The sequence below is a fragment of the Vigna unguiculata genome, chromosome 4 (genome assembly GCF_037176805.1).
Source record: "Vigna unguiculata cultivar grain cowpea cultivar isolate G323 ecotype 2 chromosome 4, ASM3717680v1, whole genome shotgun sequence".
NCBI lineage: Eukaryota > Viridiplantae > Streptophyta > Magnoliopsida > Fabales > Fabaceae > Vigna > Vigna unguiculata.
In genome coordinates, this window is record NC_140795.1 from 11,248,382 (window position 1) to 11,275,803 (window position 27,422).

General features: G+C 34.1%; 1 protein-coding gene across 1 annotated transcript; it reads left to right on the top strand.

The window, feature by feature from the left end:
- The first annotated feature begins 8,227 nt into the window (after positions 1-8,227).
- Positions 8,228-9,944, top strand: LOC114180477 (uncharacterized). The gene is made up of 7 exons (XM_085671866.1): positions 8,228-8,472; positions 8,603-8,824; positions 8,918-9,159; positions 9,238-9,444; positions 9,516-9,608; positions 9,693-9,794; positions 9,877-9,944. The coding sequence occupies exons 3-7, from the start codon at positions 9,043-9,045 to the stop codon at positions 9,895-9,897; spliced, it is 540 nt and encodes a 179-aa protein (XP_085527992.1). The 5' UTR covers positions 8,228-8,472; positions 8,603-8,824; positions 8,918-9,042; the 3' UTR covers positions 9,898-9,944.
- Positions 9,945-27,422: the final 17,478 nt, after the last annotated feature.

Here is a 27,422-nt window from a genome sequence, read left to right on the forward strand (position 1 = left end):
CTTAGAGTCCTTATGATGAATAGTGCAGTAGTCACTCTCAAAGATTACTTTGAGTCCTTTATCACATAATTGGCTTATGCTAAAAAGATTATGCTTTAGTCCTTCCACAAATAGTACATCATTGATCTCCAATGTATTTCCTCTACCAACATTACCCGTTCCAAGTATTTTTCCCTTGTTGTTATCCTCATATGTAACAAAACCTTGTTCCTTTCTTTTAAAGTTCTTAAACTTCCTTTTGTCTCCAGTCATGCGCCTTGAACAACCATTGTCAAGATACCACATTGATTTCCTAAATTTAGAAGTCATCTACAAAATAAGGAAACCATTCATTTAGGTCCCCAACAACTTGTTTGGGTCCTTGGGGTTAGAAGAAATATACCTATGAACAGGCACCCAAAGATATTTCCCATTTGGAACACCAAAAATGTTTAATATTGCATTTATTTGAAGTATGACCCTTTTTCATGCAATAAAAACAAGTAGTAGTACATGCATATGCATTCATAGTATAAGAAGTTCCTTTTTCTACCCAAACCCTACGAATTCTTTTAGTTTTGTTTTTCTTATTATGATTATGAGCATGCTTGATCTTATTTGGATTTTTTTTAAGATCAAAATTTTCACAGTTTTTATTTTCCAAAGCATCTTCAAGATGTTTCTCCAAAATACATATATCAAACATGTAGCTTTTACAGGAAGCACATTCAACAGTTTCTTTTTCTTTATTCTCTAATATTAAAATTTTATTTTTCAAAATTTCTTCTTCAAGAGAGATTTTTCAAATTTACTTTGCAAATCTTTAAAATCAGATTTTAATTTTCTATGAGCAGTATCCAATTTACTAGATTTAATAAGTAATTGTTGAAATGCATCATAAAGATCATCATAGTCATTTTCATTGCAACTAGAACTTACCTCAATGTCAGAATCATCATGATTAGCCATCAAACAAAGATTTGCTTCTTCATTATCAGAATCACTGGAATTTGATGTGCTTGAGGCATTATCTTCCCATGCTTTGTATGCCTTCTTAAAGAATTTTATGCCCTTCTTTTCTTCAGTTTTCTTTGAATTGGGCAATCAGCCTTGACATGTCTAGACTCTCCACATCCGTAGCACTTGAAATTTGAGGATGATCCTTGATTCTCCTTCTTGTTGTTCCTAAATTGACTTTTACCTTTGGCCTTAATGAATTTTTTAAACTTCATGATCATCAGACTCAGATTCTCATCATCATCAAAGTCTTCTTCCTGTTTTTCCTTTTTGCCTTTGACAACTTCAGTTTTAAATGCAATATTCTTCTTTCTTCCAACATCTTCTTCATTTAATCTACCCAGTTCAAGCATATGCTCCCTGAGCTTTCCAAATAGGGTCGTCATCGTCATTGTTGCAAGATTTTGTGACTCCATGATGGTCGTCACCTTCGGCTGCCAAGTCATGTTCAAGGATTTAAGAATTTTTATATTTAACTCATCAGTGTCAAAAGTTTTACCTAGACCTGTGAGATGATTGATGATGTGTGTGAATCGTTTGTACACATCGTAGATAGCTTCTCCCTATTGCATCCGAAACATTTCGTATTCTTGGATTAAGGAGTTCTTGCATGCCCTTTTTACGTCATTTGTACCTTCATGAGTCACACGCAAAATTTCCCACATATCTCGTGCACTGGTGCAGACAAGCTGAGATCCTGTAAAACACATCAAGGGTTAAAGCAGATGAAATTATATTTCTAGCCTTTACATCGTACTAAGCTCGTCTATTTTTGTTTGTAGTCCATTGCGAGAATGGCTTTGGTTCCTGCACATCATTTACAACATTAATAGGCATAAATGGTCCATTTAACACTGCATCCCAAATACATCTATCAATAGATTCCAGAAAAATTTGCATCCTAACTTTCTAGAAAGGATAATTTTCACCAGTAAAAAGAGGAGGTTTGTTGATAGACGCACCCCCTCAGCAAAAGTTTGATTTTTTCCAACCATTTTCAAAAAATTTGAATAACTATCAAAGCAAGCTCTGATACCAATTGTTGGTATCGCGTAGCAGAATGTTTTAGCGTTTGGACAAAAACCAAGAGGGGGGTGAATTTATTTTAAGTAATAACCTTATACTTTAAAAGTTTTCCCAAATTTTACCGATTAAGTTAAATATCAATAGTAGATAAAATAAAGAGATAAAGAAGAGGAAATGACACGGATATTTTTATTGGTTCAGATCAAAAGATCCTACGTCCAGTTTTTAATCTCTTCAAATAAAGAGATTAACTCAATCACTAACAAATATCATATTACAATCAGATAACACAAGATTAAGAAAAGAAAACACCTCTCTTGAACACACAAGAGATGAACACCTTTCTCTAAATCACACAAAGAACCTTGACCTTAGCTTTCCTAGCAACAGCAACATCACTCATCTCCTAGAAAACCTCTCAGGAAAAGTTATCGCTCTACCCACACTAGGTTTTTCAAAGCTTCTTTTGAGAACACTCAGAGAACTCTCTTTGCAGTCACAACACTAGCACTCTAGCTTCTCAAAATGGTATTTTCGAAGTTGAACTGGAGTTCCTTAAATAGGGCTTTCGAAAATTAGGTTAAAAACTGAAAAGTCATGTTCCAACTACCAAGGATAATCGATTATCACTAAGGATAATCGATTCCAGTAGGTTTTCTGAAAAACAAATTTTGAACAGGATAATCAATTATTTCAGGAGATAATCGATTATTCTAGTAGGTTTTCGAAAAATAAAAGTTTTGCATAGATAATCGATTATCATTAGTGATAATCGATTATCATTGTAGTTTTTCCAAAATTAAGAAACCTTATAGAGACGACTGTTATGTTGCTGATTCTAAGTTTTAATTAAACCATTCTTGAACACACTTAATTTATTTTACAAGATAAGATTTAAACATTTAAACATTTTGTCTTCATTCTTGCTTGATCATCATTCAAAATCATTGGGCTTCCTTCTTTTTGCCAACATCATCAAGTGTAATAACCCATATGAAACACCATGCGATACTACAATGACAACAACAAAAAAACAAAACCTACTTTCTAATTTGTGAAAGGCATGTATCAAACTACCAACACCACCACACCGAAGAGGAATTTATGCACATCCATGAGCACACTAGAAAGATATCACAGAAGCTTGGAACAACCATTCAGAAACCTAAGAACAACCAAGGTTAGCCTCCCTCTACAACTCCAACACTAAGAAAATTCTCGACGATACCTTCTTACTCTAGCCTTCTTCCTACGAAGCTGCTCTATGGTCAGAAAAATTCTTGAATTTGTACCTCCTTTACCCTCACCTTTTTCATTCATTTAGTAACCTAATTATCCCCTCCTCTATTCTTTTTAATTAGTTTCCTTATAAAAAACGAAATTACACTCCTTAAAAAAATAAGTTTTTGTCCACTTATTCTATTTTTAATTTTCATCAAATAATAAAATGAAATTAAAATAAAATTAATTAATTAATTAATCCCTTCTTGTCTAATTAAACATCTTGTCTGCTTCCATACTCATTAAACCTACCTCCAACTCTTCATCTACCCAAAAAAAACCACTAAAGCTAAAAATATTAAAATATTATAGTTTTGCACTAGCCAAGATTAGAATCCATTATCACTCAATTCCAAACCAACACTCCAAACTATATCAAGTATCCATTTTTCTTATTAAGCATACACACAATAAGCATCACAAACATGGACAAGAGGCACATATAACATTAATTAAAAATAAATAAATGAAAACAAAGCAACTGCACCCAAGACCTCCCAAGCCCAACAAAGAGCTCTAACCAACTATGTAATACGTTAATTTGGGGATTATTTTCTTGGTTAAGGATATATTATATATATAAATATCTTCTATAATTGTTATTGTGGTGTGGGCTTTATATATGTGTGTGTGTGTGTTTGTGTGTGTGTGTGTGCGAATTTAGCTTTTGTATATATATGTAAGAAAGTTTTAGCTTTCGTTAAATTGCAGTAGTACTATGTTAAGTTTTGTTGGCATAACATAATTAAATTATGGCTTAATTAATATTTTGGTCCCCTAATTTGTTAATTTGGTTCATTTTGGTCCCTTTATTACTTTTTGGTTCAATTTAAAAAGGTTCAATTTGGTCTATGCCGTTAAGTTGACTTTAACACCGTCTCTATACATGCCACGTGTAATTTTGTTGAATTTTCAATTTTTTTTAAGTTTTTTTTTGGAATTTTTTTGAATTTTTTTTAAAAAATAAACTGCCATGCCTCACTTTATGATTGTGACATGTGTCAATTTGAGATTTTTTATTTTTTATTTTAAAAAAATATACTGTCATGTGACAGGCCACGATTGTGCCACGTATCAAGCTAACATTCATTGTTTTCAATTTAGTCCCTTTATTTGTAAATTTGATTCAATTTTAGGCCCCCAATTTTTTAAAATGATTGAATTTTGTCCTCTTCAATTTGAGACCAAATTAATAATTAAGCTTAATTACAACTTATATATTCATGTTAAAATATTTTTTTATCATTTATACATCAAATCACTCATTAAATACTCATGTTATTTTATTAAAAATTAGTTTAACATATATATATATATATATATATATATATACATATATAAGTTATAATTAAGCTTAATTACTAATTTGGTTTCAATTTATAGAGGATAAAATTGAATCACTTTAAAAAATTGAATCAAAATTGTAAATAGAGGGACTAAATTGAAAACAACCAATGTTAGCTTGACACGTGGCACAATCGAAACCTACCACCTGACAGTATTTTTTTTAAATAAAAAATTCTCAAATTGACACGTGTCACAAATATAAAGTGACATGTGATAGTTTATTTTTAAAAAAAAAATCAAAAAAAATAAGAAGATGGTGTTAACGTCAACTTAACGATAGGGACCAAATTAAACTTTTTAAAAGAATTAGAAGACCAAATTGAACCAAAAAAATAATAAGGGAACTAAAATAAACCAAATCAACAAATTAGGGACCAAAATATTAATTAAGTCTTAAATTATCTATGACAATTGGATGTATTTTCAAGGATTTACAATTAAGATTTGGTTTTGGCGGAAGCTAGCCTTGTGGGATCACTACAAAAATATGTTATTATAATCGGGGTTTATTGCTTGAGGTTGTAATAACCTTCAATAAGATATATACATACTTGAGGTTTTATAAACCCTCGTTACATAAGAGGGGTTCTTAAAAAAACCAGATAAAATTTTATAGTTTTTTAAAATTTTAATTTGGTTAGGGTCAGGAAACTATTTTGCTTTGAAAGAAGGTGTTGCTGACTCGATTCTGAAACTCTATCGTCCAACAGGAAAAGAGTAAAGTGTCACTCACAAGAAGAAGAAGCAGAAGGTAAACTCTATACCTGCCATTCCATCGTTTTCGTCTCTTTTGATTTATTTTCATTTTCGACTCGGTGAATTTCGATTTATCTTCCTTTCTCTTATTTCATCTCTTTCGATTTCAATTTCAATTTCATCTATTTGCTTCATCGTTCGTGCCGTAGGAGTTGTGGCTCATGCCCTTGGAGGAAGATATTCTCTCTTTCAATTTCATCGTTCTCTCTTATATCAGGTAAAATCCTGCTTTCAATTTCTCCGTTCTTCCCATTTCGTCTCCATGTTTTCATTTTCGTCTCCGTTCAACTTCGTCTATCTGATTTTTGCATGCCTACCCTGTTCTCACTACAAACAAGTTCATGTTCATTTATTTATCTCTTGATTTTTCCCTAACTTTGCTTAACAATCAATCTCCCTTTTCGTCGGATTCCTTTTTTTGTCGAGCCATCGTCGACTCCACTGTGATCTTACCTCACGCCGGACCTCCGTCGACTCCATCGCAGGTTTGATTTGGTTTATGTTTTTTTTTTCGTTTTGCTCAACTCTTTCAACATAATGCATAACAGAAATATATTGCACTTTGGAAATCAGCACTCATTTGCATCCCAGAATAATGTTAAGACTACCTTTGGATGAAAAACTGAATAGTATGTTTATGAATTTGAATATATTATTATGAATTTGGATGAACAAATGAAAATTATTACTTGAAGATACTTTTGAATTGTCCTAATTTTAACTAAATGTAAACTCTGTATTATCAGCTTTCTCATTATTAGTTTATCACCAAGATACAAATGCAAAAGAAAAAAAGAACTTGAATGTGAATTAGAGTAATTATATAAGTTTCTTAGTTCATATTCCTTAAATATTAGTCTATGACTTGTGAAGAATCGCACACTGACCCTTCTATTATCACTTTGTTCTTGTTTGTTGTTAACAATGTTGTTGGCCATGTTCCAAATGTTCTGCTGAGTTGTCAAATCAATTAGGGCCATGTTTCTCTTGTTACTTCTAATTATAGGTTTTGTAAATTTTATAAGTTTGTCTCGAAGATGCTTATAACTTTATTATGCTTATAGTAAATTCTTTTACACCACCATATTCATATTGCATTTTTGAATCAATAATGAATTCACCTTCTCATCATCATAACATACAAGGCCAAATAAAAGTTCAAACTAGAAGCTTTTAGAGAAAATACATGGGAAGGCTATGACTTCTAAACTAGCTCACTAGCATTTAACACAGTACAAAAATTTATGGCTTGCAACATTAAGTTTATGATATCTTTTCTCAGTGTGGTCAATTCAATGGTGTTGCATGACCTATTCACGCAGAAAGTACAAAATTATATACCAACCCCATTATGTAATCTATTTTGCATTGGCTTTAAAGATTCTAATGTGATAATAGTGATTTGTAGTTAGATTCAACATACCAACCCCACTTGTGTGTGCCAGATACTTCCACCTAATACTAAAATGCAGCATCTGACCATCTATATTTATAATCACTGGGCAATGACAGTACAACCCTGCTAATAATATTATGCTTATGTTCCCTTCCTCCCAAGTGTGTTGTGTGTCAGTGAGGTGCAGTGTTGTGACTAATGGTTAAGAGTGGTTGAGATATGCTATATAGTGCCAAGTGGGATATAGGAAGGACATCAAACACTTATCTTTCGTTCACACTCGCATCATATTCTCTCAGTGCAAATGACTATATTGGAACTTCATATTGGAAATGAGAATAACATGTCATTGGTAGAGAACCTCTAGAACAATAGAAAAATAACAAACACATATTTATATGCTATTCGAATCACATTCTAAAGAGACAAAGACTATCAATTTAATGGTTAAGTAAATATTTAAAAGATTGTAATATTCATGGTAAAAACAAATGAATTTCGTGATTTAGGAGCAATGAATTGTTTTACTTTTCTTCAAAAATATACTTGTATCACGTACTAAAAAAGATTATTTATTTTTCGTTTACATTTACGTTTATTTACTTGTTTTACAAATCTATTTACATGATTTGGAAGTTCTAATATTTGCTTGTTTACACTTTCCTTTAATTTTACTATGTTATTTTATAACTTTTTCAATTCACTTATTTTATTTTGGTATATTTTTAATCAAATATAAGCATTAGCTCAATATTATACGAGTAATGAATGAAATTTATATAATATAATCCTGAAAACTCAAGCATATTTTCGTGACTTGTCTTTAGAAATTGAACTTGTGGACATTAAATGTTTTATTAGTGTAAATTTAACATATTCAATTCTGATTCTTCCTAAGGTTTAGGTTTTATTTCTGTTTCCCCCTCTATTTATATCTGGGTTGGTATTCTTATAATCAAGCCTTGACTTGCTTGCTCCAAGCCAACACAACTTTACCATTTTACCAGTTCTTAGCTATCATTTGATGGCATATTATTATAATGACTCGTGTTCCGTTTAATATCTAAGTTATCCCTTTTAGTCCGATGTGACTTGCTTCATCAAATAATAACTTGTTACTATATGAATTTAGCTAATGTATAGGATATGCCAAGATGATAAATTTGTGTACACTTTCAAAGTTATTTTTACTGTTTTGAGCTTTCTTACATGTTTCCTTAGCTGTTTTGAGTTGTAGAAAAGTGTTTTGAAATCTTTAGGTAGTCCTAATAGTTTTTAGCTATTAGAGTTTATGTTTTAATTTATCCTTATTTTCTTTAAATGTATTAAGACAAGCTTGAATATTGAAAATCTAATTAGCTGCTCTAAAATGTTTTCAATCCTATAAGCATATTTTTCAATTCTTTATCCATTCTCAGAAGACTTGAAGATGAACTTTTCAACCTCAAGTAAGTCTAAGTCAAAACCTGAAGTGAGTACTCATTCTTCACTACCCAGTACTCAACCTCCAAGACTTGAAGTACAAATTCCAACCTCAATTACACCTTAAGCAAATATTCAACAAGGTCCTTCATTTTCATTTTCCCCTCCACTTCCATCTGCATCTCAAGCAAGTATTTAACAAGGTCCTAAATATGTTTGTCCTCCACCTCCATCTGCACCTCAGCCAAGTAATTTGTTTTGTCATATTCTATATTTTTTATTTTTTATTTTGTATATATTCTATTATACATTAGATTCTGTATATATCAATTTGATTTTATATTCATTTTTAGGAATATCTAACCAATGTATTTTCAGGAACCTTGAAAGTGAGGATATCTTCAACTAGCCAACCCCTAATTGCACCTCAATCTAATTCTCAGCCACCACATCAATCTTTTCCTGTATCTGAACCAACAATACCAACTACATCACATTCATATTCTGAAAATGAAGAGGAAGAAAATGAGAAGACTGAGTTGCAAGTAGATGAACAAAGGCTTGCAACCCGAAAAAGAGCATGGTTTGTTAATGTGATTGGTAAGCAACTATGTACAAAGTACTACGTAATATATTATACAGATATTTATCTTTATAATAAATTAGTAATAATTATTTCCTCATATTCCGTAGATGATCAAGGAAAGAGAATTACAAAACAACTACGAACCAATGATGTGTGGCATTTACCTCCTAATGAAAGGATTGTTGTGCAGTGGAATAATGAGGTTCAACCAATTGCAGATGGTGGAGCATTAATGAATAGGTTCTTAGCTAGCATTGCAAGAAACTCTAATTCTCTTCCCATTAGCTATTCTAGTTGGAAGAAGATTCCTAAAGATTATAAAAAAGATGTACTTAAGAACACTATTCAAGTCACCATTGTAAAAGCTTAATGTATAATTTAATTATACTATAACTCTTGTTAATTTTAATTGTTTTATGTTTTGAAGGCTAAGTTTGATGTCCATTTCGATGTTCATATAAGCCACATCCTCAAATCACTTAACATAAAGTGGAGAGACCACCGACAAGAATTATGGCAACTTAGAAATGAAGGAACACATACTAGAGATGAATTGATTGCAATGGCTTCAGCAGGAATAAATAGAGATCATTGGGCTTCTTTTGTGGATTATCGACTAAATTCAAAAACGAAGGTATATTGAAACTATTTTTCATCAACATTGTTCAAGTTAATGATTATTAATTTTTATACTTTGATGATTAGGAGCATGCTCTAAAAAATAAAGATAATCGGGCAAAGCAAACCATTGCTCACACATGTGGATCTAAGAGCATTGCAAGGAAAAGAGATGAAATGGTGACAATACTACATATCTTAATGTGAACTTTCTGTTTCAATTTTTGGCTTTATGTGTCATATATTTTTTCTTCAATTTTATAGGAAAAAGAGTGTGGCCATAGGGTTAGTAGAGGAGAGGTATGGATAGCAACACATAAACATGCTAATGGAGCCTTTGTGAGTGATGAAGCGAGGGAAATCAGTGTAAGTTCAATTCTAATATAGTCTATAATTGTCAACCATGCTTTGTGTTATTTTAATTAGTTTCTTCATATGTTCTTTGTAGGAAAAAAATTCAAGTATATGAATCAACATCATCATCATCTGTATCAAAAGAAATATCAAGTACTGATTTGATGTTTGAATATGTTTGAAGTAAGTCGATTGTCTATGTTATGTAAACCAAGATTGTCAAAAGAGGTCCACTTTTTTTCTTCAAAAGTAGAAAATAAAAGATATTTTCTCTATTTTGATTAATTTTTTGTTTTAAAATAGGTTTCTACATTGACATCCCAACTCAATGAAATGAAGGCAATGGTTAATTTTTTGGTACAAAATTACCAAGGAGAGTTGCCTCGTGATTTTACTATGCATCATGCACCAACGGTAATATCTAAATCTTCATTAAATTAATATATGTTTGATATTATTATTTGAAAAGTTATTAATTATCATTAATTTTTATGTTAGGTATCTGATCAAGGAAGTGTTCCTAATGAAGAAATAAATGATCAACATCAAGCCCCACATTAGACGATATTATTCGTTTACTTTTAGAATGTGTCAACAAATATGCCTCTAGGAAACTTTTGGTTAATTATGTTAATGGGAGACAACTATGATTTCCTTTTACATGTTTGGTTCATTGATGCACTTGCTTATTATGTCATTATCATTCAAATGCTACCTCTCCAACACTTATTCTATTAAGAGCATCATGACTCCTAGTCCACTACTAGTATTATTTGAATAAATATTTGTATTGATTGTTTATTTTCTAGTGGCCTTTGCTTTTTAGTTAATAAGATGTGTTATGAAAATGAATGCTTTTATTGAAACTTAACCTCTAAGAGTATTGAATTTCTTTATATTAGGGTAGGGTCATACAAAATGGTTAAGTTACTTTTCTTTTTGTTTTGGTTGTATTGTCAAATGTAATCATCCTCCAAAATAATAATGAAAACCAAAATGTTAATCCATCAAATAGGAAATTTCATAGAACAAGGTTTCTTTCGTACTCAAAGAATTAACTAAACAAATTAATTATTGGGAAAGTACAAGTTTAGCATTATAGCAATGTCATAATAATATAAGGACTAACTTTTTGGTATTAGCGAGGTTTTTTGAGGAATTATCAGGGGTTTTTAGAACCCCAAGCATTAGCGGATATTTTTTGAACCCCAGACATTAGCGGGGGTTTTCGAAATCCTAGGCATTAGCGGGGATTTTCGAAACCCCGGGTATTAATAGGGGTTTTGGAAATCCATGGTAAGTTGAGTTAGTTCCAGGAATTACTAAAAACCCGATAATCCGTTAGCCACGCTTGCTCTTCCAGGAAAATTACAAACCCCTGGTAAAACCATTAGTGGGGTTAAAATCCTAGAAATATCAAATAAAACTCCCACTAAAAATAATTTTTTTTTAGTGGATCATTAGGTTATTATTGCATTATACAATTATACGGTTTGCAGCAAAGCAAAGAGAGAAAATTTGGGATTAGCATTTTCGGGTGTATGAGATTTAGGAAATGATGGCAAATCCTACGCTAGTTACGGAACTGCAAGACCGGGTAAAAATTAAAATATTCGTGTGAAGCTGTAAAGAAAAATAATTAATATTTTAATAAATAATTTTGGTTGGCGTAATGGTTACGTAGTCTAATATTTTGACACATATGAAATATTTAATTTGTGAAGCTATAAAAAAAAATAATTAATACTTTAATAAATAATTTTGGTTGGCGTAATGATTACGTAGTCTAATATTTTGAGACATATGAAATATTTAATTAAATAATTTAAATTATGGTTTTATTTATTTTAATTATTTTATTTAATTATGAAATGTGGAATATATATATTTGTAAATTTGTGGTGCATATTATATTATGAGATAATATGTGGTTCAGTGGTGGATGGATAAATGGCTTTTTTGTGGGTCAGTGCACGAAATCGGGCTTGACCGAAAAGTGTTTGTTTTCCTTTGTTTTATTTCTTATTTTCTTTTGTTGTGGGGCTCCCTTAAATTCTTTGATTGCTCTCTTCCATTTTTTTCTTCCCACCTTTTCGTTGCTGCAATGAAAAATCCCAATTATGTTTTCTTTCGTTTGAAACAAAAAACGTTGTTGCCACATTATAGATAAATAACAACGGCCAACAAAGTTTTATTTTCTTCTTCAAATCTAAAAAATCTTAACTGAATGTTGGGAATCAAAAAGAGGGGATAAAATACTCTAGGTTTAGGTTTTCAAGAAAAAACGCTTAGAAGGACTGAGAGAAAAACATGGTGAGGGAAGTTTAAGGTTGCATAGGAAGCGTGTTGAATGAGTCAAAATAGTTTAAGAGTTAATTTTTTTATTTATTAGATTTTGTGGATAATCAATTACCTATTTTTTAGGAATGAAGTTGTTAGCGCAGATGTGTGTACATGTGTGCAGATGTGTTATTACTTTTTGGCAAAGTAGTTGTAAGACTTAAGTCTATAAACTTGATTATATACAATGTTGCATGATGAACATTGGGCATTGCTCATGAAAAACTTCCTTAAGTCAAAGGAGTATAGGAATCTTATAGATCAAGGGTTTCCTCCACATATAGCTGGGGCTCTGCTGGCAGAAAAAGAGAAATTAGGGAATATAGGAATCTTATAGATCAAGGGTTTTCTTCCATTGATACTTCCTTTGGTGTTAAAGTGAAATTAGGGAATAATCATTCATTAAAGTTTCAAGAGAAGAATCAAACTATTGAAGTAAAGCAAAATAAATGCAAAGTGTTTCATGAGAATGGCATCATTTTTTAAACCTTCATGACCATTAATCGCATGTTTGTTGTACATGTCAAGTCTGAAATTTCTCAGCCATGTTTTCAGGTCAGTTCAGCACCACCAACTAAAATTTGGCACTCTCGCTATGGCCATTTAAGCTATAGTGGACTAAGAACTCTATTAGAGCACGATATGGTAAAAGAGATGCCCTCCTTCAAACCACTGACTAAACTTTGTGAATATTGTTTGAAAGGGAAACATCAAAGAGACTATTTTCCACAGCAAAGCAATTGGTGAGCCTCCAAGTTACCATAATTGATTCATTCTAATATTTATGGCCCTATGAATCCTATATCAAATGGAAATAAAAGGTACATACTAACTTTTATTGATGATTTGAGTAGGAAAATGTGGGTGTATTTCATTGTTGAGAAAAGTTAAACAATTAGTATATTTAAGGAGTTTAAAGTATTGGTTGAAAAACAAGTTGGACTTCTTATTCAAATATTGCGTACTGATAGAAGGGGAGAATATCTCTCCAAAGAGTTTATTGATTTCTCTAATAAGCAAGGTATTAGAAGACAACTAACAACTTCATATACTCCACAACAAAACGATGTGGTTGAAAAGAAAAATCAAACCATTTTGAATATGGTTCAAAGTACTTTGGCAGAAAGAGAAGTTCCAAAATCATTTTGGCCTGAAGCTGTTAACTGGGTAGTGCATATTCTGAACAAAAGCCCTACACGTGCAGTTAAGAACATCACACCTGAAGAAGCATGAAGTGGAATCAAGCCATCAGTTTCATACTTCAGAATCTTTTGGGGGTGATAGGATATGTACATGTACGCATGGAGTGGAGTCAAGCCATCAGTTTCATACTTCAAAATCTTTGGGTGTATAGGATATGTACATGTACCTGACCAGCAAAGAAGCAAACTTGATGACCAAAGTATCAAGTGTGTGTTATTGGGAGTGAGTGAGGAATCTATGGCCTACAAACTCTATGATCATGTCAAGAAGAAAATCCTAATTAGTAGAGTTGTAAAATTCCAAGAGAATGTGGCCTAGAATTTGAGTGATGCAAAGGAGTTACATCCAACCTTCAGGGTTACATATGAGATTAATTCCTCATATGAACCTTCTAAAGCAGCACTGGAAAGCATCCAAACAAATTCTAGTGATGCAACCACCCATGAACCTTATATTTCAACAATTGTAGTAACTCAGCTAGATGTAGCATCTTCAACTGAAGGGAGGGTTAGAAAATCACCAGCTTGGATGCGAGATTATGTCTCAGGTGACAATTTAACTAAAGAACACTAGTGCAGTTTTGGCCTTTTAACTCGCGTTATAGGCATCGGTTGTCATTTAACCGAAGCATAAAATGGTGCGATGGCACTTTTGCAATTATTTCCAACTTTTATGCCTCGGTTAATTAGAAAACCAATGCCAAAAGGTCTTATATGCCTCGGTTTTGAAGACTCGAAGCCTAAAAGTTGACTAATATTTCAAAAATGCCACTACAGCAGTGATATTTGGCCTCGGTTGGAATTGAACCGCTGCCAAAAACTATTTTTTGCCTTGGTTAAAAATTAACCGAGGCCAAAAATTATTTTCTGCCTCGGGGGAAATTGAACCGCTGCCAAAAACTATTTTCTGCCTCGGTTAAAAATTGAACCGAGGCTAAAAGGTTCGTTAGGGTTTAAAAATCGCGAATCACTTTTTTTTTCTTCTTCTTCCTCGCGTGCGTGTTCTCTCTCTCAGCCACCGACCTCCACTGCTGTTGTTGCGCTCCGACCACTCGCTACTACTTGGCGTTTGGCTCATTCATGTTCTGGCTTGGCGAAGTGTGATTTGGGGCTCGCGAAGTGGGCATCAGTTTGTTGTGTTGCATGTGCGTGGCAAACTGGTGTTGTGCGTGGATGGAGATCTTTCGTTGATGGTGGCGAGACATGTAGGTGGCAGCAGCGTGAAGAAACTTGTCGTTGTGACGGAGGTGGTTTCGCGATTTAGGGGAGGAGACACGATTTAGGGTTTGTGATTTGCTGCAGGTGGTTGATTTTTGTTTGCATTTATGCAAGTGTGATGTTCATATTTTCGTGTATGAAGAACATGGTGGTTCCATGGTGGTGGCACGATTCACAAATTGCTCTTACGATGAAGGAGAAGATTGCAATGGTTGTGGATCTTTGGTTCTGAGTTTCAGATGTGGCGGTGGTTGACGGAACTGTGGTGGAACCATGGTGCTTGCCTAGGGTTTCTGGTGGAGAAGATAAGATGTTGAAAAATCAGAGAGGCACATATGGCCTCGGTTCTCAGCAAAACCGAGGCAGAATATAGAGCTTCTGCTTCGGTTGAGACCTGAGGCAAAAAGCTAACCTTTTTGGTCTTGTCCAACTATGCCTCCATTATAGTACCGGGGCAAAATGACAAAAATAACCGCTGCCAAAAGCCCTTCTTGCACTAGTGGAATATGCTATGAATTATGTCATGTTTACAGGTGTAGATCTAGTAACATATAATCAAGCATCAAAATGTCAACAATGGAGGGATGCGATGGATGCTGAAATACAATCCATTCAAAAGAAATGATACATGGGAATTGGTTGATCCACCGTCTAATTGCCAAGTCATTGGCGTCAAATGGATCTTTAAGACACAATTGAAGGAAACTAGGGAGATTGACAAATTCAAAGCCAGACTTGTAGCAAAAGGCTACACTCAAGAGGAAAGGATAAATTATAGAGAAATCCTTGCACTGGTAGCTTGACTTGAAACCATACAGATTGTAACACCATGGCCAGATATTACTAATTTAAAAAAATAGAAGGGTTAAATATGTTTTTGATCCCTCAAGTTTCAGTGAATTTTGGAATTAGTCCCTCTTCGAAACTTTATACCAATTTAGTCCTTTATCTTTATAAATGCATGGATTTAGTCCTTTTTACCAAATTTTGTTAAGTTTATTTGACATTTTAAACGCATTTTATTATAAAATTTGAGTTAACATTAAAGCAAAAATGTGTCAAAGTGTATAAATAATTCAAATACTATGATGAAATGCGCTTGAAACGTCAGATAAACTTAACAAAATTTGGTTAAAAGGACTAAATTCATGCATTTTTAAAGATGAAGGACTAAATTGGTCGAAAGTTTTGAAGAGGGACTAATTCTAAATTTCACTGAAACTTGAGGGACCAAAATCATATTTAACCCAAAATAGAATAATATGAAAATAAATTCGCATTTATTTAACTGTCTTTACCAAAACGTGAGAAAATTAAAAACGTTCATCAAGTGTCATGATAATAACCGTAATTTAAAACTCCAAGTTTTACATTTCCAAAAACTGATAAATCAAATATGAGTTACATAATAAAAGAAATAACTATAAAATGAACTCACCATGCTGCCTCGATTCAACGTTATGCCTCACTAGCACTACCTATAACATCATATGCTCTCGTGTAATGAATTACACGATCATCGCCAATCACAAACAGATAGGGTGAGCTCATAGTTCAAATGTATATAAAAACACAATTCAAATATATGCACACACACATCAGAGAAACTTCATCCTCTGATTCCATAAAGCATGGTGACCACCATATTTATCCATGTTCTACATCTTCATATGATAACCCTAAGATATCCTTTGCTGCCACAAGCCACAACTCGTGGTCCTACCATTTACAAGCCACAACTCGTAGAAACATGTATCGGACTATCTTGTTACGAACCACACTCCATAACGTTAGGTGGAGTTCCCAATATGAACCATAATTCGTACTCTCGACACCAGATTAGCACATTTATTTCCAACCACAACTCAAGGAATGCTCTAGCAAAGTCCATTATTAAGGTATCACCCAAAGCCTTGTAGACCACACCATTAAAAGAAAACATGTCATTGCCCTGACGTCATCGCTTAGCGCTTCTTGAGCGCCACTAGGCGAAAACCAGTTGCAGACCGCTTGGAGGAAGCCACAAGCCGCCAGGCACCAAGCGCCTCAGAAGTCATTGTCTCTGCAAGTATTGTCTGGTGGGACAAACCTTACTGTCAGGCGCCACGCGCTCCCAGTGCCAATGTCCACACAATAGTCGCCTAGCGGGATAACCACATCGCCAAGCGCTACGCGCTCCAATAGCCTTATGTATTGGTTGTTATCACCTAGCGGTTCAAACCACACAGTCAAGTGCTACACCAGTCATAGAAACTTTACTAGTTTTACACTTTGCAAAACCAAGTCTCCCCCTCTCAATTGTAGCAGGCTCACCTTGATTCACCCAATTGTGAAAACCTACATTTTATCATCTTCCATATTACTTATATGTCTGGACCATAATAATACACTATTACTATTCCCTTTGAGATCATATCCACCTTCAAACCCAATCACAAGTTAAGCCTAACATAAGAACTCCAATTCTAGCAACCATTCATCCTATATCTCAATCTGAATTTCAGTCTTAGATAATCTGATTTCTAGTATTAATACTTCCAAACCCCTCTCCTACAATTTCAATGGCAACCCCCAACCCTTAGAGCAATAATTTTGACCTACCTTCACTTGAGAAATTTACCAAAGGTATCCAAATCCTAAGTTTTATTCTGCAAATAATCTTATACGTAGTTGATGAGTGCGTATTTTTGCCCTCATTTAATGTTTAATTTTGGGTATTTAATTGAATTTGTGTGCTTAAAGATTGATTTAATTGGGATTTCCTATAATTGGGTTTATTGAGCATGAAATACAAAAACATGTTAAAAATAGCTTTTTAGTTACATAAATGTTCTTTGGATATTTTGAGGTGTGTTAGTGCAGTTGCAGCTAAGTGAAGCTCGTGGAGGTGTGGAAATAAATTGATTAAAGCTTCATGACACCTTAAAGATAAATCCAAGAATAAGAAATTATCAAAAATACAAAAATCCAAGCCAAGCATTGCATGAAGACGGCAAGAAAATCTTGAAAAAGTGAAGAAGTCTGGCTAAACCAAAAAGAGAGGAACAAAAAATTTGGACCTTGCGGTTTTCTTTATCTTTATGATAGAAGATAATTTGGAAAAAATATATCTTTAGATATTTTATTTGATATTTTTAAATAATTATCTTATTTAATTATATCATAAAATATTAAAAGATAATAACTACCAAATCTTTTTAAATATGACAAGATCTTCTTGAATCTTTTTAGTTCCACAACAAACAAATATATCTTGAAGATATTGAATTATTTAGAAGATAATTTAAGGAGATTGCAAATGGTTGATTTAGAAAATTAATACAAATACTAATTGGTGATAATTTATCATATATCTTTAATTAATTAATTAATTTAATTATATTAGATATTGATATTATCAACCAATTATATTTGTCAAATATTCTATATCTCTCCAAATATTTTTAAATATTTATCTCTATCTTTATTTTAAAAGATGTTTGAGAGATTTTAGCAATAGAAAAGCCCAGTCAAATTCCTATATAAAGACCCCAAGGGAGAAGCAGAAAGAACAAGCCCGGGACTTCGAAGTTTAGGAACCCTTAGGGGGGCCTAATTTCGTTTCCTTTCTCTCTCTATTCTTCTCTCTATTTTTATTTTATTTTGTATTTCATGGAGTGCTGAACTTCTTGGGTTGATTCCATTGTAATTTCTTATTTGGATTCTGAGGTTAGATCAATTAATTTGTTTGTTCTTTTGATCCTTGTTGAGATTATTTTCATCTATGTCTTTTGGTTCTTAATTTAGTGAAAGTAATGATTTTTACATTGTAGCAAGTTAGCACGGTGTTAAATCTACATAACATTACAATTGTATAAGTCCAAGGGTTTTTAAATTTTAATTGAGAAGTTACTTTGATTAATTTTAGAAACTTTCATATGATTGCATGAGTTTTTGTTAATAATTGAGAAATTACTTTGATTAAAGGTGAAAACTTAGATTAGAATTGATCAAGAAGTTACATTGGTTAATTAGCTTTTTACTAGATATAAGAGGTAAAAGAATGAACATGATTAGGATTAGTAATATTTAATTGAGAAGTTACTTTGGTTAAATTTACTAAGATTAATCTACAAAGTTCTTGCTTTTGATTGAGAAGTTACTTTAGTTGAAAGTAAGGACGCCAACAAATTAATTGAGAAGTTACATTGATTAATTTGAAGTCTTAAACAAGAAATCAATAACAATAATCTTTAGGAAACCAATGATGAACCCTATTTTGAAAAAGCAGTGGAATCAACCTATTTTTTTTACTATTGTTTCTATCTTATTTTATTTTTTATCTTTATCTTTCATATTTTTATTATTTTATTTGACTAACTCTTTTGTATAGATATTATAAGAACTAACTTGTTAAAAATCAATTCCGTGTTCGTTGGGAGACGACTTAGGGTTAACTTAACCCATACTAATTTTTTGGCTACTTTCTTAACAATACTAAAGTTGTTATAGATAAGTAGTATTAATTTGATCGCTTGACGACAGCGTTATCAGTAGTTATGTCCTGATGCACCTAATTTACATTATATTTCTTATCTCAATACTCTCAATCACCATCTAACATTAAATTCATTCCTCACTCTTAATTTAGGCACATCTCCGCCCCCTCGTCCCTTGTCCAAGGTTCCTTGTTTCACTCTCATAAGCAATTTATCACGATTGAGCCCTTGTGCGCATCGCACCCATAGCCAGGTGGTGCATACAATTCTGGGTAAAACCTAGAATTTCCCTACACCTGCGTAGACCCAACAAATCCCAAAATGCATCTCTCTATCTATCCCCATAATCTGATAGGCAATCATTCTTCCAATGATATCTAATACCAGGTTAAGTGCACAATTACAGTTTCCTTAAGGTAATTGGGGCATCAATTAGTCTGATGCTCAAAATCCCAATTCTTTCCAAGCCCTAAAATGTGTTCATACCATTATTTACCCAATTCCTTCAAACTACTATAGAAATCAACAAGCAAAAGCATCCAATATTCAACCAACAGTTAAATTTCATGTTTCCCCCGATCAAAACAACCCAGAAACCCCACAACACCAAAAATCGAGCCAATCTTGCTCGTGTCGCCTAGCGGGTGTTCATCGCCGCCAAGCGGTTCATGCAGAAATCCAGAAACTACCCGCATTTGTTAAATAATTATTTATTTAATTATTTAATTTTCTTGGGTCTTACATAGACTGTTATTGCATTAGCAACTCTAAAGAGATGGACTATTTACTAGCTTGACATTAAATCAGCCTTCTTGCACAAGTTATCAATGAAGATATCTACTTAGAACAACCACTAGATTTTTGCTTAAGGGGCATGAAAATCAAGTATATAAGCTCAAAAAGGCCTTATATAAGCAAGCTCCTAGAGCTTGGTATAGCAAACTATTGAAAGTTGATCAAGGAGCAAAGGTTGATAGATGTTGTTTAAATAACTTATGGGGAGTCTCATGTATCTTATGACTACAAGACCAGACATAGCATACCTTGTTAGTCTGATTTACTGATTCATGGAACATCAAAAGGAGATCCACTTTCTTACAGCAAAATAAATGCTACGTTATTTACAGGGCACTCAAAATCTGGGAGTTTTCTACAAAGCTAGAGGAAATGAAGAAATATTGGAATACACTGAAAGTGACTATGTAGGGGATCTTAAAGACCGAAAAAGAAATAACATGTGGTAAGTTTATCTACAACTGAAGAAAAATTTATAGCAGTTGCATATTATGCGCATGTCAATGTGTTTGGTTGAGAAGAACTTTGGAACACCTAAATCACCATCAAAGAGAGCTACAACAATGCTTTGTGATAATTTTTCTACGATTAAATTGTAGAAAACCCATTCTTACACAGAAAGAGCATACACATTGATGTTAGATTTCACTTCTTGAGAGATCTATGCAATGATGGTGTTATTGAGCTAAATTATTGCAGTACCAAAGATTAGTTAGCAGACATCATGACAAAGTCACTTAAAGCTGAAGAGTTTTGACATATACGAAGCTCACTAGGCATGGTTGAAGACTTATAAATAAATTGCTGCAAGGAGCATACAGTTTAAGGGATGGATTGTTGAATGAGTCAAAATAATTTAAGAGTTAATTTGTTTATTTGTCAGATTTTATGGGTACTTAGTTACCTATAATTTAGGAATAAAGCTATTAGTGCATATGTGTGCATATGTGTGTAGATGTTTTGCTACTTTTTAGCAAAATAGATGTAAGGCTTAAGTCTACAAACTTGGTCATTTCTTTTGAAATTATATTCAGTGTTGCATGATTGCCTTTGAGCACAAACCCGTGTTTCTTACATGTTAAATCAACAAAGGGTAAGCTTGGGAGAACTATCCTGGTAGGGGAAGTTGAACCTATATGTTTTAATTGTCTTTTCTTTCTACATTTTGCATCATCACAGCATGGTTACTTTAGTGTGTATTTTGTGTGAAGTTTTGTTCGGGAAATCGCTTATGCTGAACTCGTTCTTGGAATGGGTACATTTTCGTTTCCGTTGGTTTGAGTATAGGAACAGTCGTTATGAGTTTGGGGTTATTTATCAATGGTACACGATGTTGGATTTTTAATAAACTTAAATGTATTAGCCGTTGTGGGTAACTAGCCGTTGTAAGAAACTAGTCGTTAGGTGATTAATGTACTAACCGTTAGATAGTTAATGCATTAATGTACTAGTAGTTTATAGCTGTTGGGAGTACAACGAATAAAAAATGTAAGCCTATAAAATGTATTGTTGATGACATAAATAAGTACAACGAGAATAAGTTTTTTCATCCAAGAGCCTCTTTCTCCTGACACATGAATCGTACGGGTCCTCTTCGTAAGACTCATCGATGCAGCTAAAAGTAATTCTCATGACTAGTCATGTGCTCACATTCACGAGTGGTCACGGCCTTTCATGTGGTGAGGGTTGCTTCCTGGAAGTTTTGTTCATGCCTGCAGCGACGCCATTGGGCATGCATGGTGTTTTCTCAATTTTCCTGCAACTCTACCAGTGAGGGTTATTGTATGAGTGCATGAACCAGGTGGTTGTTCTAGTTTAAAGAACGTGAATGTTGTCTCAGAATTCTGGTGGTCTGTGAGCTGTTCGCGTAAGAGGAGAAAGGTTATGTGTTTACACTATCCATGTTCTTGAAACTCATCGGTTGGGGTTGTTTTATAGTATAGCACATGGGTTCCGCATGGGTTTTGTTTTCGTTTCCTTTATTTTGTTGGTTGATGAACGAAGTTTTGAAACATATGCAAGTGTTTATTACATGACAATGAATGTTGTGTGCTGTGATGCATGCGTGTTGTGAAACTCTATGAGTTTTATCTTACTCACAAGGCTAAAACTTCACCACCTCTCATGAGCATTCTAATAGTTGAAGGTTATACGCAGTGCTTTCTCTCAAGCCAACGAACGAAAGCATGCTGCAGTGAAGACGTGGTGCTGCCAATAGTTCTTGTGGCTGTTTACTGGTTTTTCTTCATCATTTTGTGGTGGGTCTTTTCTCTCGGTTTAGAGGTGGGTTGCGAAAAAGGATGTGGTTGTTTCACGTAGATGCAGGTGAGGGCTGCCAAGAAACCGTTTGTGGTCGCGTAAGGGGGGCCGAGGAATTCCCCCAAATGCTAGCCTTGGTTTAGTGGTGTGGTGCAGCACCTTTTCCATTAGGGTAGTTTTTCTTCTTCTCGCATACGTTGGTGGCTTGCTAAAGAACTCATAGTATGCATAGAATGGTTCTTTATTTTTCGGTGTGCAGCCACATGTTTCGTTTAGGGGCGTAGTTCTCTTTCTTTTCTTATAGCCTTGTAGTGGTTGCTTTTCTTATAGCCTTGTAGTGGTTGTTTTAGCTTTTCTCCTTTAGCGTGATTATGTGCAGCGTGCACATTATTTTCTCTCAGCTCACTCAATCAATTTTCTCTCCTTCTAGGGCCGAGGGCGGGAAACTTTCTCACTTATCATTTTTGAAAATGATATTTCAACAAAAAAATTTGACAAGATTTTGACAAATCGGACGTGACATCAGAGTTTTTAAATTTTTATTATAAAAAGCTTTACTAAAAAAAACGTTACACGTGCAGAAGTTATTTTGTTTGAAAATTGAAATGGAGAAGTGCATTGGAGAGACAAAGAGAGAACGGGAATGGGAGAGAAGTGATGTGACCCCACCAAGCCCAATTGCACCTTCAAGCCCAAGCCCAAGCCCAAGCCCATTAAAAGGCCCAATAACAAGAAGTATGATGAAGAAGATTCAAATGGGCCTCCCAATAGATGGACACAAATCTAATGGGCTTGTCACATTATTTTCATGGGCCAAAGAAATCAACAAGACTTGAAGAAGTGCATCAAAGCCCAGTAGAATAGATTTTAAATTGGGCCAATATTTGGGCTTTGCTTTCAATAATGGTGTAAGACATAAAAATAGGTGTTACATGTACAAATGGGCTCGACCCACTAAGAGTCTCCCTTAGGCCATGACTTCCTCATGGATCATGCATCCCATGGAGCCAAGTCCACACTCCACCCATGTGCCTCCTTCATCCAAAGGCTAAGAGAGTGTCTCATTTTCCAAGTCTTCATCCAAAGACTAGGAAGATGTCTCCTTCTCCAAGCCACCATCCAAGGGTGATGATTAAAGCTTCTCCTCCAAGCTTGATCTAAGGGCCAAGAATTAGCCTAGCTTTTAGGCTCACATATAAAAGCCAAAAGTAGACCATTTGTACATTTTAACTCCTTAATTTTGCAATAGAAGCATAGTGTTGAGAGTACTCCACCCTATTGCATTTGAGAGTCTCCTTTGCTAGAGGATTGAATCATCTCCTCTAGCCACCTTCCCTTAGCTTTCTCTTAAGCTAAACCTTCAAACACCTTAGTCCAAACCAATGCTTAGTAGGAGCCTTAAAAACTTGCTTCCACTCCCTTCCATGGATCACGTCTACTTCATGGAGCTTTCATCCATTCCACACCAAGAGCTCCACCATTTTGGTATCAAGAGCCACTCAACTTCGGCAATCAACCATTGTTGAGTAAGGTTTCATGATTCTTGGCTTGTCTCTTCATTTCCGTGTTGTATTTCCCTTGTTCTTCCATTTTGTTGTTGTTTTTGTTCATTTCTACGGTGTTCTTGTCATTTCTACCGATTGAGATTGAGGCTACATGAATCTCTAGTGATTCAAATTGTAGTACTCCTTCATTCAATGGTGTACAAGTGTTTTTAAGTTCTTTCAATTTTCTAGCCATCTTTTATTGCTTTTCCTTGAGTTTTTTTCATTTTTGTTCGGTGCATTCATTTTAATTTCCATTTCTTCCTACTATTTTGTCATTTCCAGTTTGTTTACTACTATTTTGAGTTGTTATACACATTTTCCACCGATTATTTGCTTGCACAAATTGCTTAGAATCATGAACTTCATCTCACAACCAAAAACGCAATGAACATCAACATATGTGATGCGTGTGGATGAGTAGTTCATGTTCTGTCCAGTTTTAATCCATTTTCACTGATTGGATTGTCCATTTGAGTGTCTAAAGATGTTCTTCTATGTTCATGCTTGGTTCTAGATCATAATCAAGCTCATTCTTATTGAATTTCATAGAACATCTCACACAAATTCAGTGAGCACTTTGCTCCAGTTTCTGTTTTCAAAATCACTACACGCACACCAACTGTTTGCAATTTATCACGAGTGCCTCAGTGCTTCAAATACTTTTCTAATTTTTTCCTCTTCAAGATAAGACATAGACGAAAATAACACAAAAATAATCACTCAAATCCATTGAGTACAAAAAAATTGAAAAATCGGTGAAGAGGAGGCAGATTTTCACGTTTTTCTGGGCAGAGGTCTCGGGTTTTTGCTATTGGAGTGCGTTGTGGTGTGCTTTGTATCCGATTTTAAGTGCTAATTGTTTCTATAATTGTTTGCTTAAGTGTGTATTCTCAATTGCCTTCAATTGCCTTCATTTGGAGTGGATTAATTCCCTCAAAATTGGCACAAGTTGCATTGAACACTATAAGCACAAAAACAAGCACTGCAGTTTCTGTTTTTCTATTTTCTACTCTATTCTAGTACCTTTCTAGGTTTCTTTTGTTGTGCTTCCTTTCATTTCAAGCCTTAATTTCTTGTTTGTCTATTATTCCATATTCATTTCAGTCTTGTTTCATTACTACTCTCTTTGGTTTAGCATTTTTAATTTGCTTTTCTTGCTTTCATCTTTGTGTATTGCCATACAAATGTTAAGTCTCAAGCATTTTGGTTTTGGTTTGAGTGTGCTTTGAATTCTAGCTTAATTGCTTAGCTAGTGGTAGCATCTAAGGTGGTGGATGTGAAGTAATCCTTTAGCATTATGCTTTCATTTGCAAGTTACTTCTCACCCTACACATATATGCAAGATTTGAGCCAATTTTCTTAAAGAGTGTTTGAGTGCTAACATTTGTGTTTTGGCATAGTTTTTTTCTTGTTTCTTGTTACTATTTTTAGGGCAGTTTTTGTTACTGTTCTTGGCCATTTGGTACTTCAATTACGGTGCGCAAAGTGCCCCAAAGTTGTTCAAATTGGAGTGTGCACATAAGCCATCAACTAAGGCTTTCTTTACTAGTGGTCAAAGGAGCTCATTGAACCATCATTTTGAAGACTTTTGATTGGCCATTGTGGCTTGTAATTGTTGCATCTTAATAGTTTCCATCTTTCTCTTCAATTTGGTTACTTATTTTGGCATTTTTGGAGCATCCTACGTTACCTAATTTTCCTCCCAAAGTTCACTAAATTTTTTGTGTTCTCGGGATTGCTCTTTCTTTGCCATTCTTAGTGCACCAACTTTATTGCATTCTAAACTTGTAAGCTTGGCCTACTTAGGTGTCTTGGGGAACAACAAGGTGTTCAATCCCATCTCCTAAGTAGAACCTTGTGATGATACTATATAGTGAGTGTTTTAGTAGTAAGTGTGTTGAAAGTTCTAAGTGCTTTCTCACCTTACTTTAGGCCGCATAGCTATATTCATGTTTTCACGTTGCATAGAGGCTTAAGTGTGAGACCAAAGTCTCTAATCTTTTTCCATTTATGGGTCCTTTTTAGTGTTAAATTTCTTTGAGTCTTGTTTGCTTGTTTTGTGCTTAGTGCCTCAAGTGATTCTATCTACTTAGCACTTAGACAATTGTGTGATCTTTGAAACCTTTTACAAAGATATCTTGGCAAGGATTGGCCTTGGTATTTAAGAAGTCTTAAAGACTCACCTTGCCTAACTTGGAGGTCCACTTGTGATTGATTTCCTCTACCACACTTTGTTCAAGTTGCATAAGTTCATTCAATCACCATGAGTACATATTCTACATATAGTCCTAGGTTGCATAAGCATGGTAGTGATGAGTTGCATCATACATTTCATAGTGACATTCCATTCTTTGGGGAGGATATAGGACCAATATCATTTAGAGATTGGATGTGGGATAGAAATTGGTGCAACCATTGTTTAGTAAATATAGTCAATTTGACATTCTTAGGCATGTTACTTCTAGGTTTATAGGACGTGCATCTGAGTGGTGGCAAGAGAGGCAGTATAGAGTGAAAAAGGGGAGAAAATCATGCATTAACACATTTTCTGAATTAAAAACATGCATGTGGAAACATTTCATTCCACCTTCATTTAGGATCACCAAAAATCAACAGTCTAGGATAGAAGACTTCATTGACATAGGTGATGCATTCATCCAAAATATTGCTAAGTTTTCTAGACTCGAAAAAGATTTTAAGAACAATTTGGATTTGCTCTTGAGTGAACAAAGAGAAAGAGAAAAACAAAAGAGAGCACGAGAGAAGCTTGAAAGGTTTCGCGAGTTTAATATGCAAAGAGAAAAAGAAGATCTTGAGAAGCTTCGTGCTAAAAGAGAACAAGAGGAAAAAGAAAGAAAAGAGTATGAGAAAAAAGAGAGAGTAAGACAAGAGGAAGAATTAAAAAGAAAAGAGGAAGAGTTAAAAAGAAAAGAGGACGATATTAAGAGGAAAGAAGCAAAGGAACTATTGCCTAGGGCAGTAATTGTACAACATCCTTGCATAAACCTCAAGATCAAGATTCTTAAGGGAGTGATTCCATCTTTACACTCTACCTTATCTTCCATTAATTCTTTTGTCTTGGTTCTTTCCAAAATTGTTTTTCCACCTTCATTAATTATTTCAAACTCCTCAAAAGATTTTTCAAAACCAAACTTTGACTTAGAGTTACCTTTTAGGTTTCAATTAAGTCAAAGTGAAAATCACAATTTTTGTGAAATGGGCCGACTCTCACATTTTTCCAAACTTAGTCCCCGTGGTGATGATCCATTCAAAATAATCAAAAAGATCAATGATAATGCTTATCAATTAGATCTTCTTGTTGAATATGGTGTGCATCCAACTTTTAACATTACTGACTTAGTTCCTTTTACAGGTACTATGGATGATGAGGATGACCACCAGGATTTGAGGGCAAATCCTCTTCAAGGGGGAGGGGATGATGTGACCCCACCAAGCCCAATTGCACCTTCAAGCCCAAGCCCATTAAAAGGCCCAATAACAAGAAGTATGATGAAGAAGATTCAAATGGGCCTCCCAATAGATGGACACAAATCTAATGGGCTTGTCACATTATTTTCATGGGCCAAAGAAATCAACAAGACTTGAAGAAGTGCATCAAAGCCCAGTAGAATAGATTTTAAATTGGGCCAATATTTGGGCTTTGCTTTCAATAATGGTGTAAGACATAAAAATAGGTGTTACATGTACAAATGGGCTCGACCCACTAAGAGTCTCCCTTAGGCCATGACTTCCTCATGGATCATGCATCCCATGGAGCCAAGTCCACACTCCACCCATGTG

Excerpts from the sequence above, each read along its gene's own strand:
- LOC114180477 (XM_085671866.1), top strand. The coding sequence starts at position 9,043 with ATGAATAGGTTCTTAGCTAGCATTGCAAGAAACTCTAATTCTCTTCCC. Across the intron at positions 9,160-9,237 it reads TACTTAAGAACACTATTCAA|GCTAAGTTTGATGTCCATTT; the intron begins GTCACCATTGTA and ends TATGTTTTGAAG. Across the intron at positions 9,445-9,515 it reads GACTAAATTCAAAAACGAAG|GAGCATGCTCTAAAAAATAA; the intron begins GTATATTGAAAC and ends TTTGATGATTAG.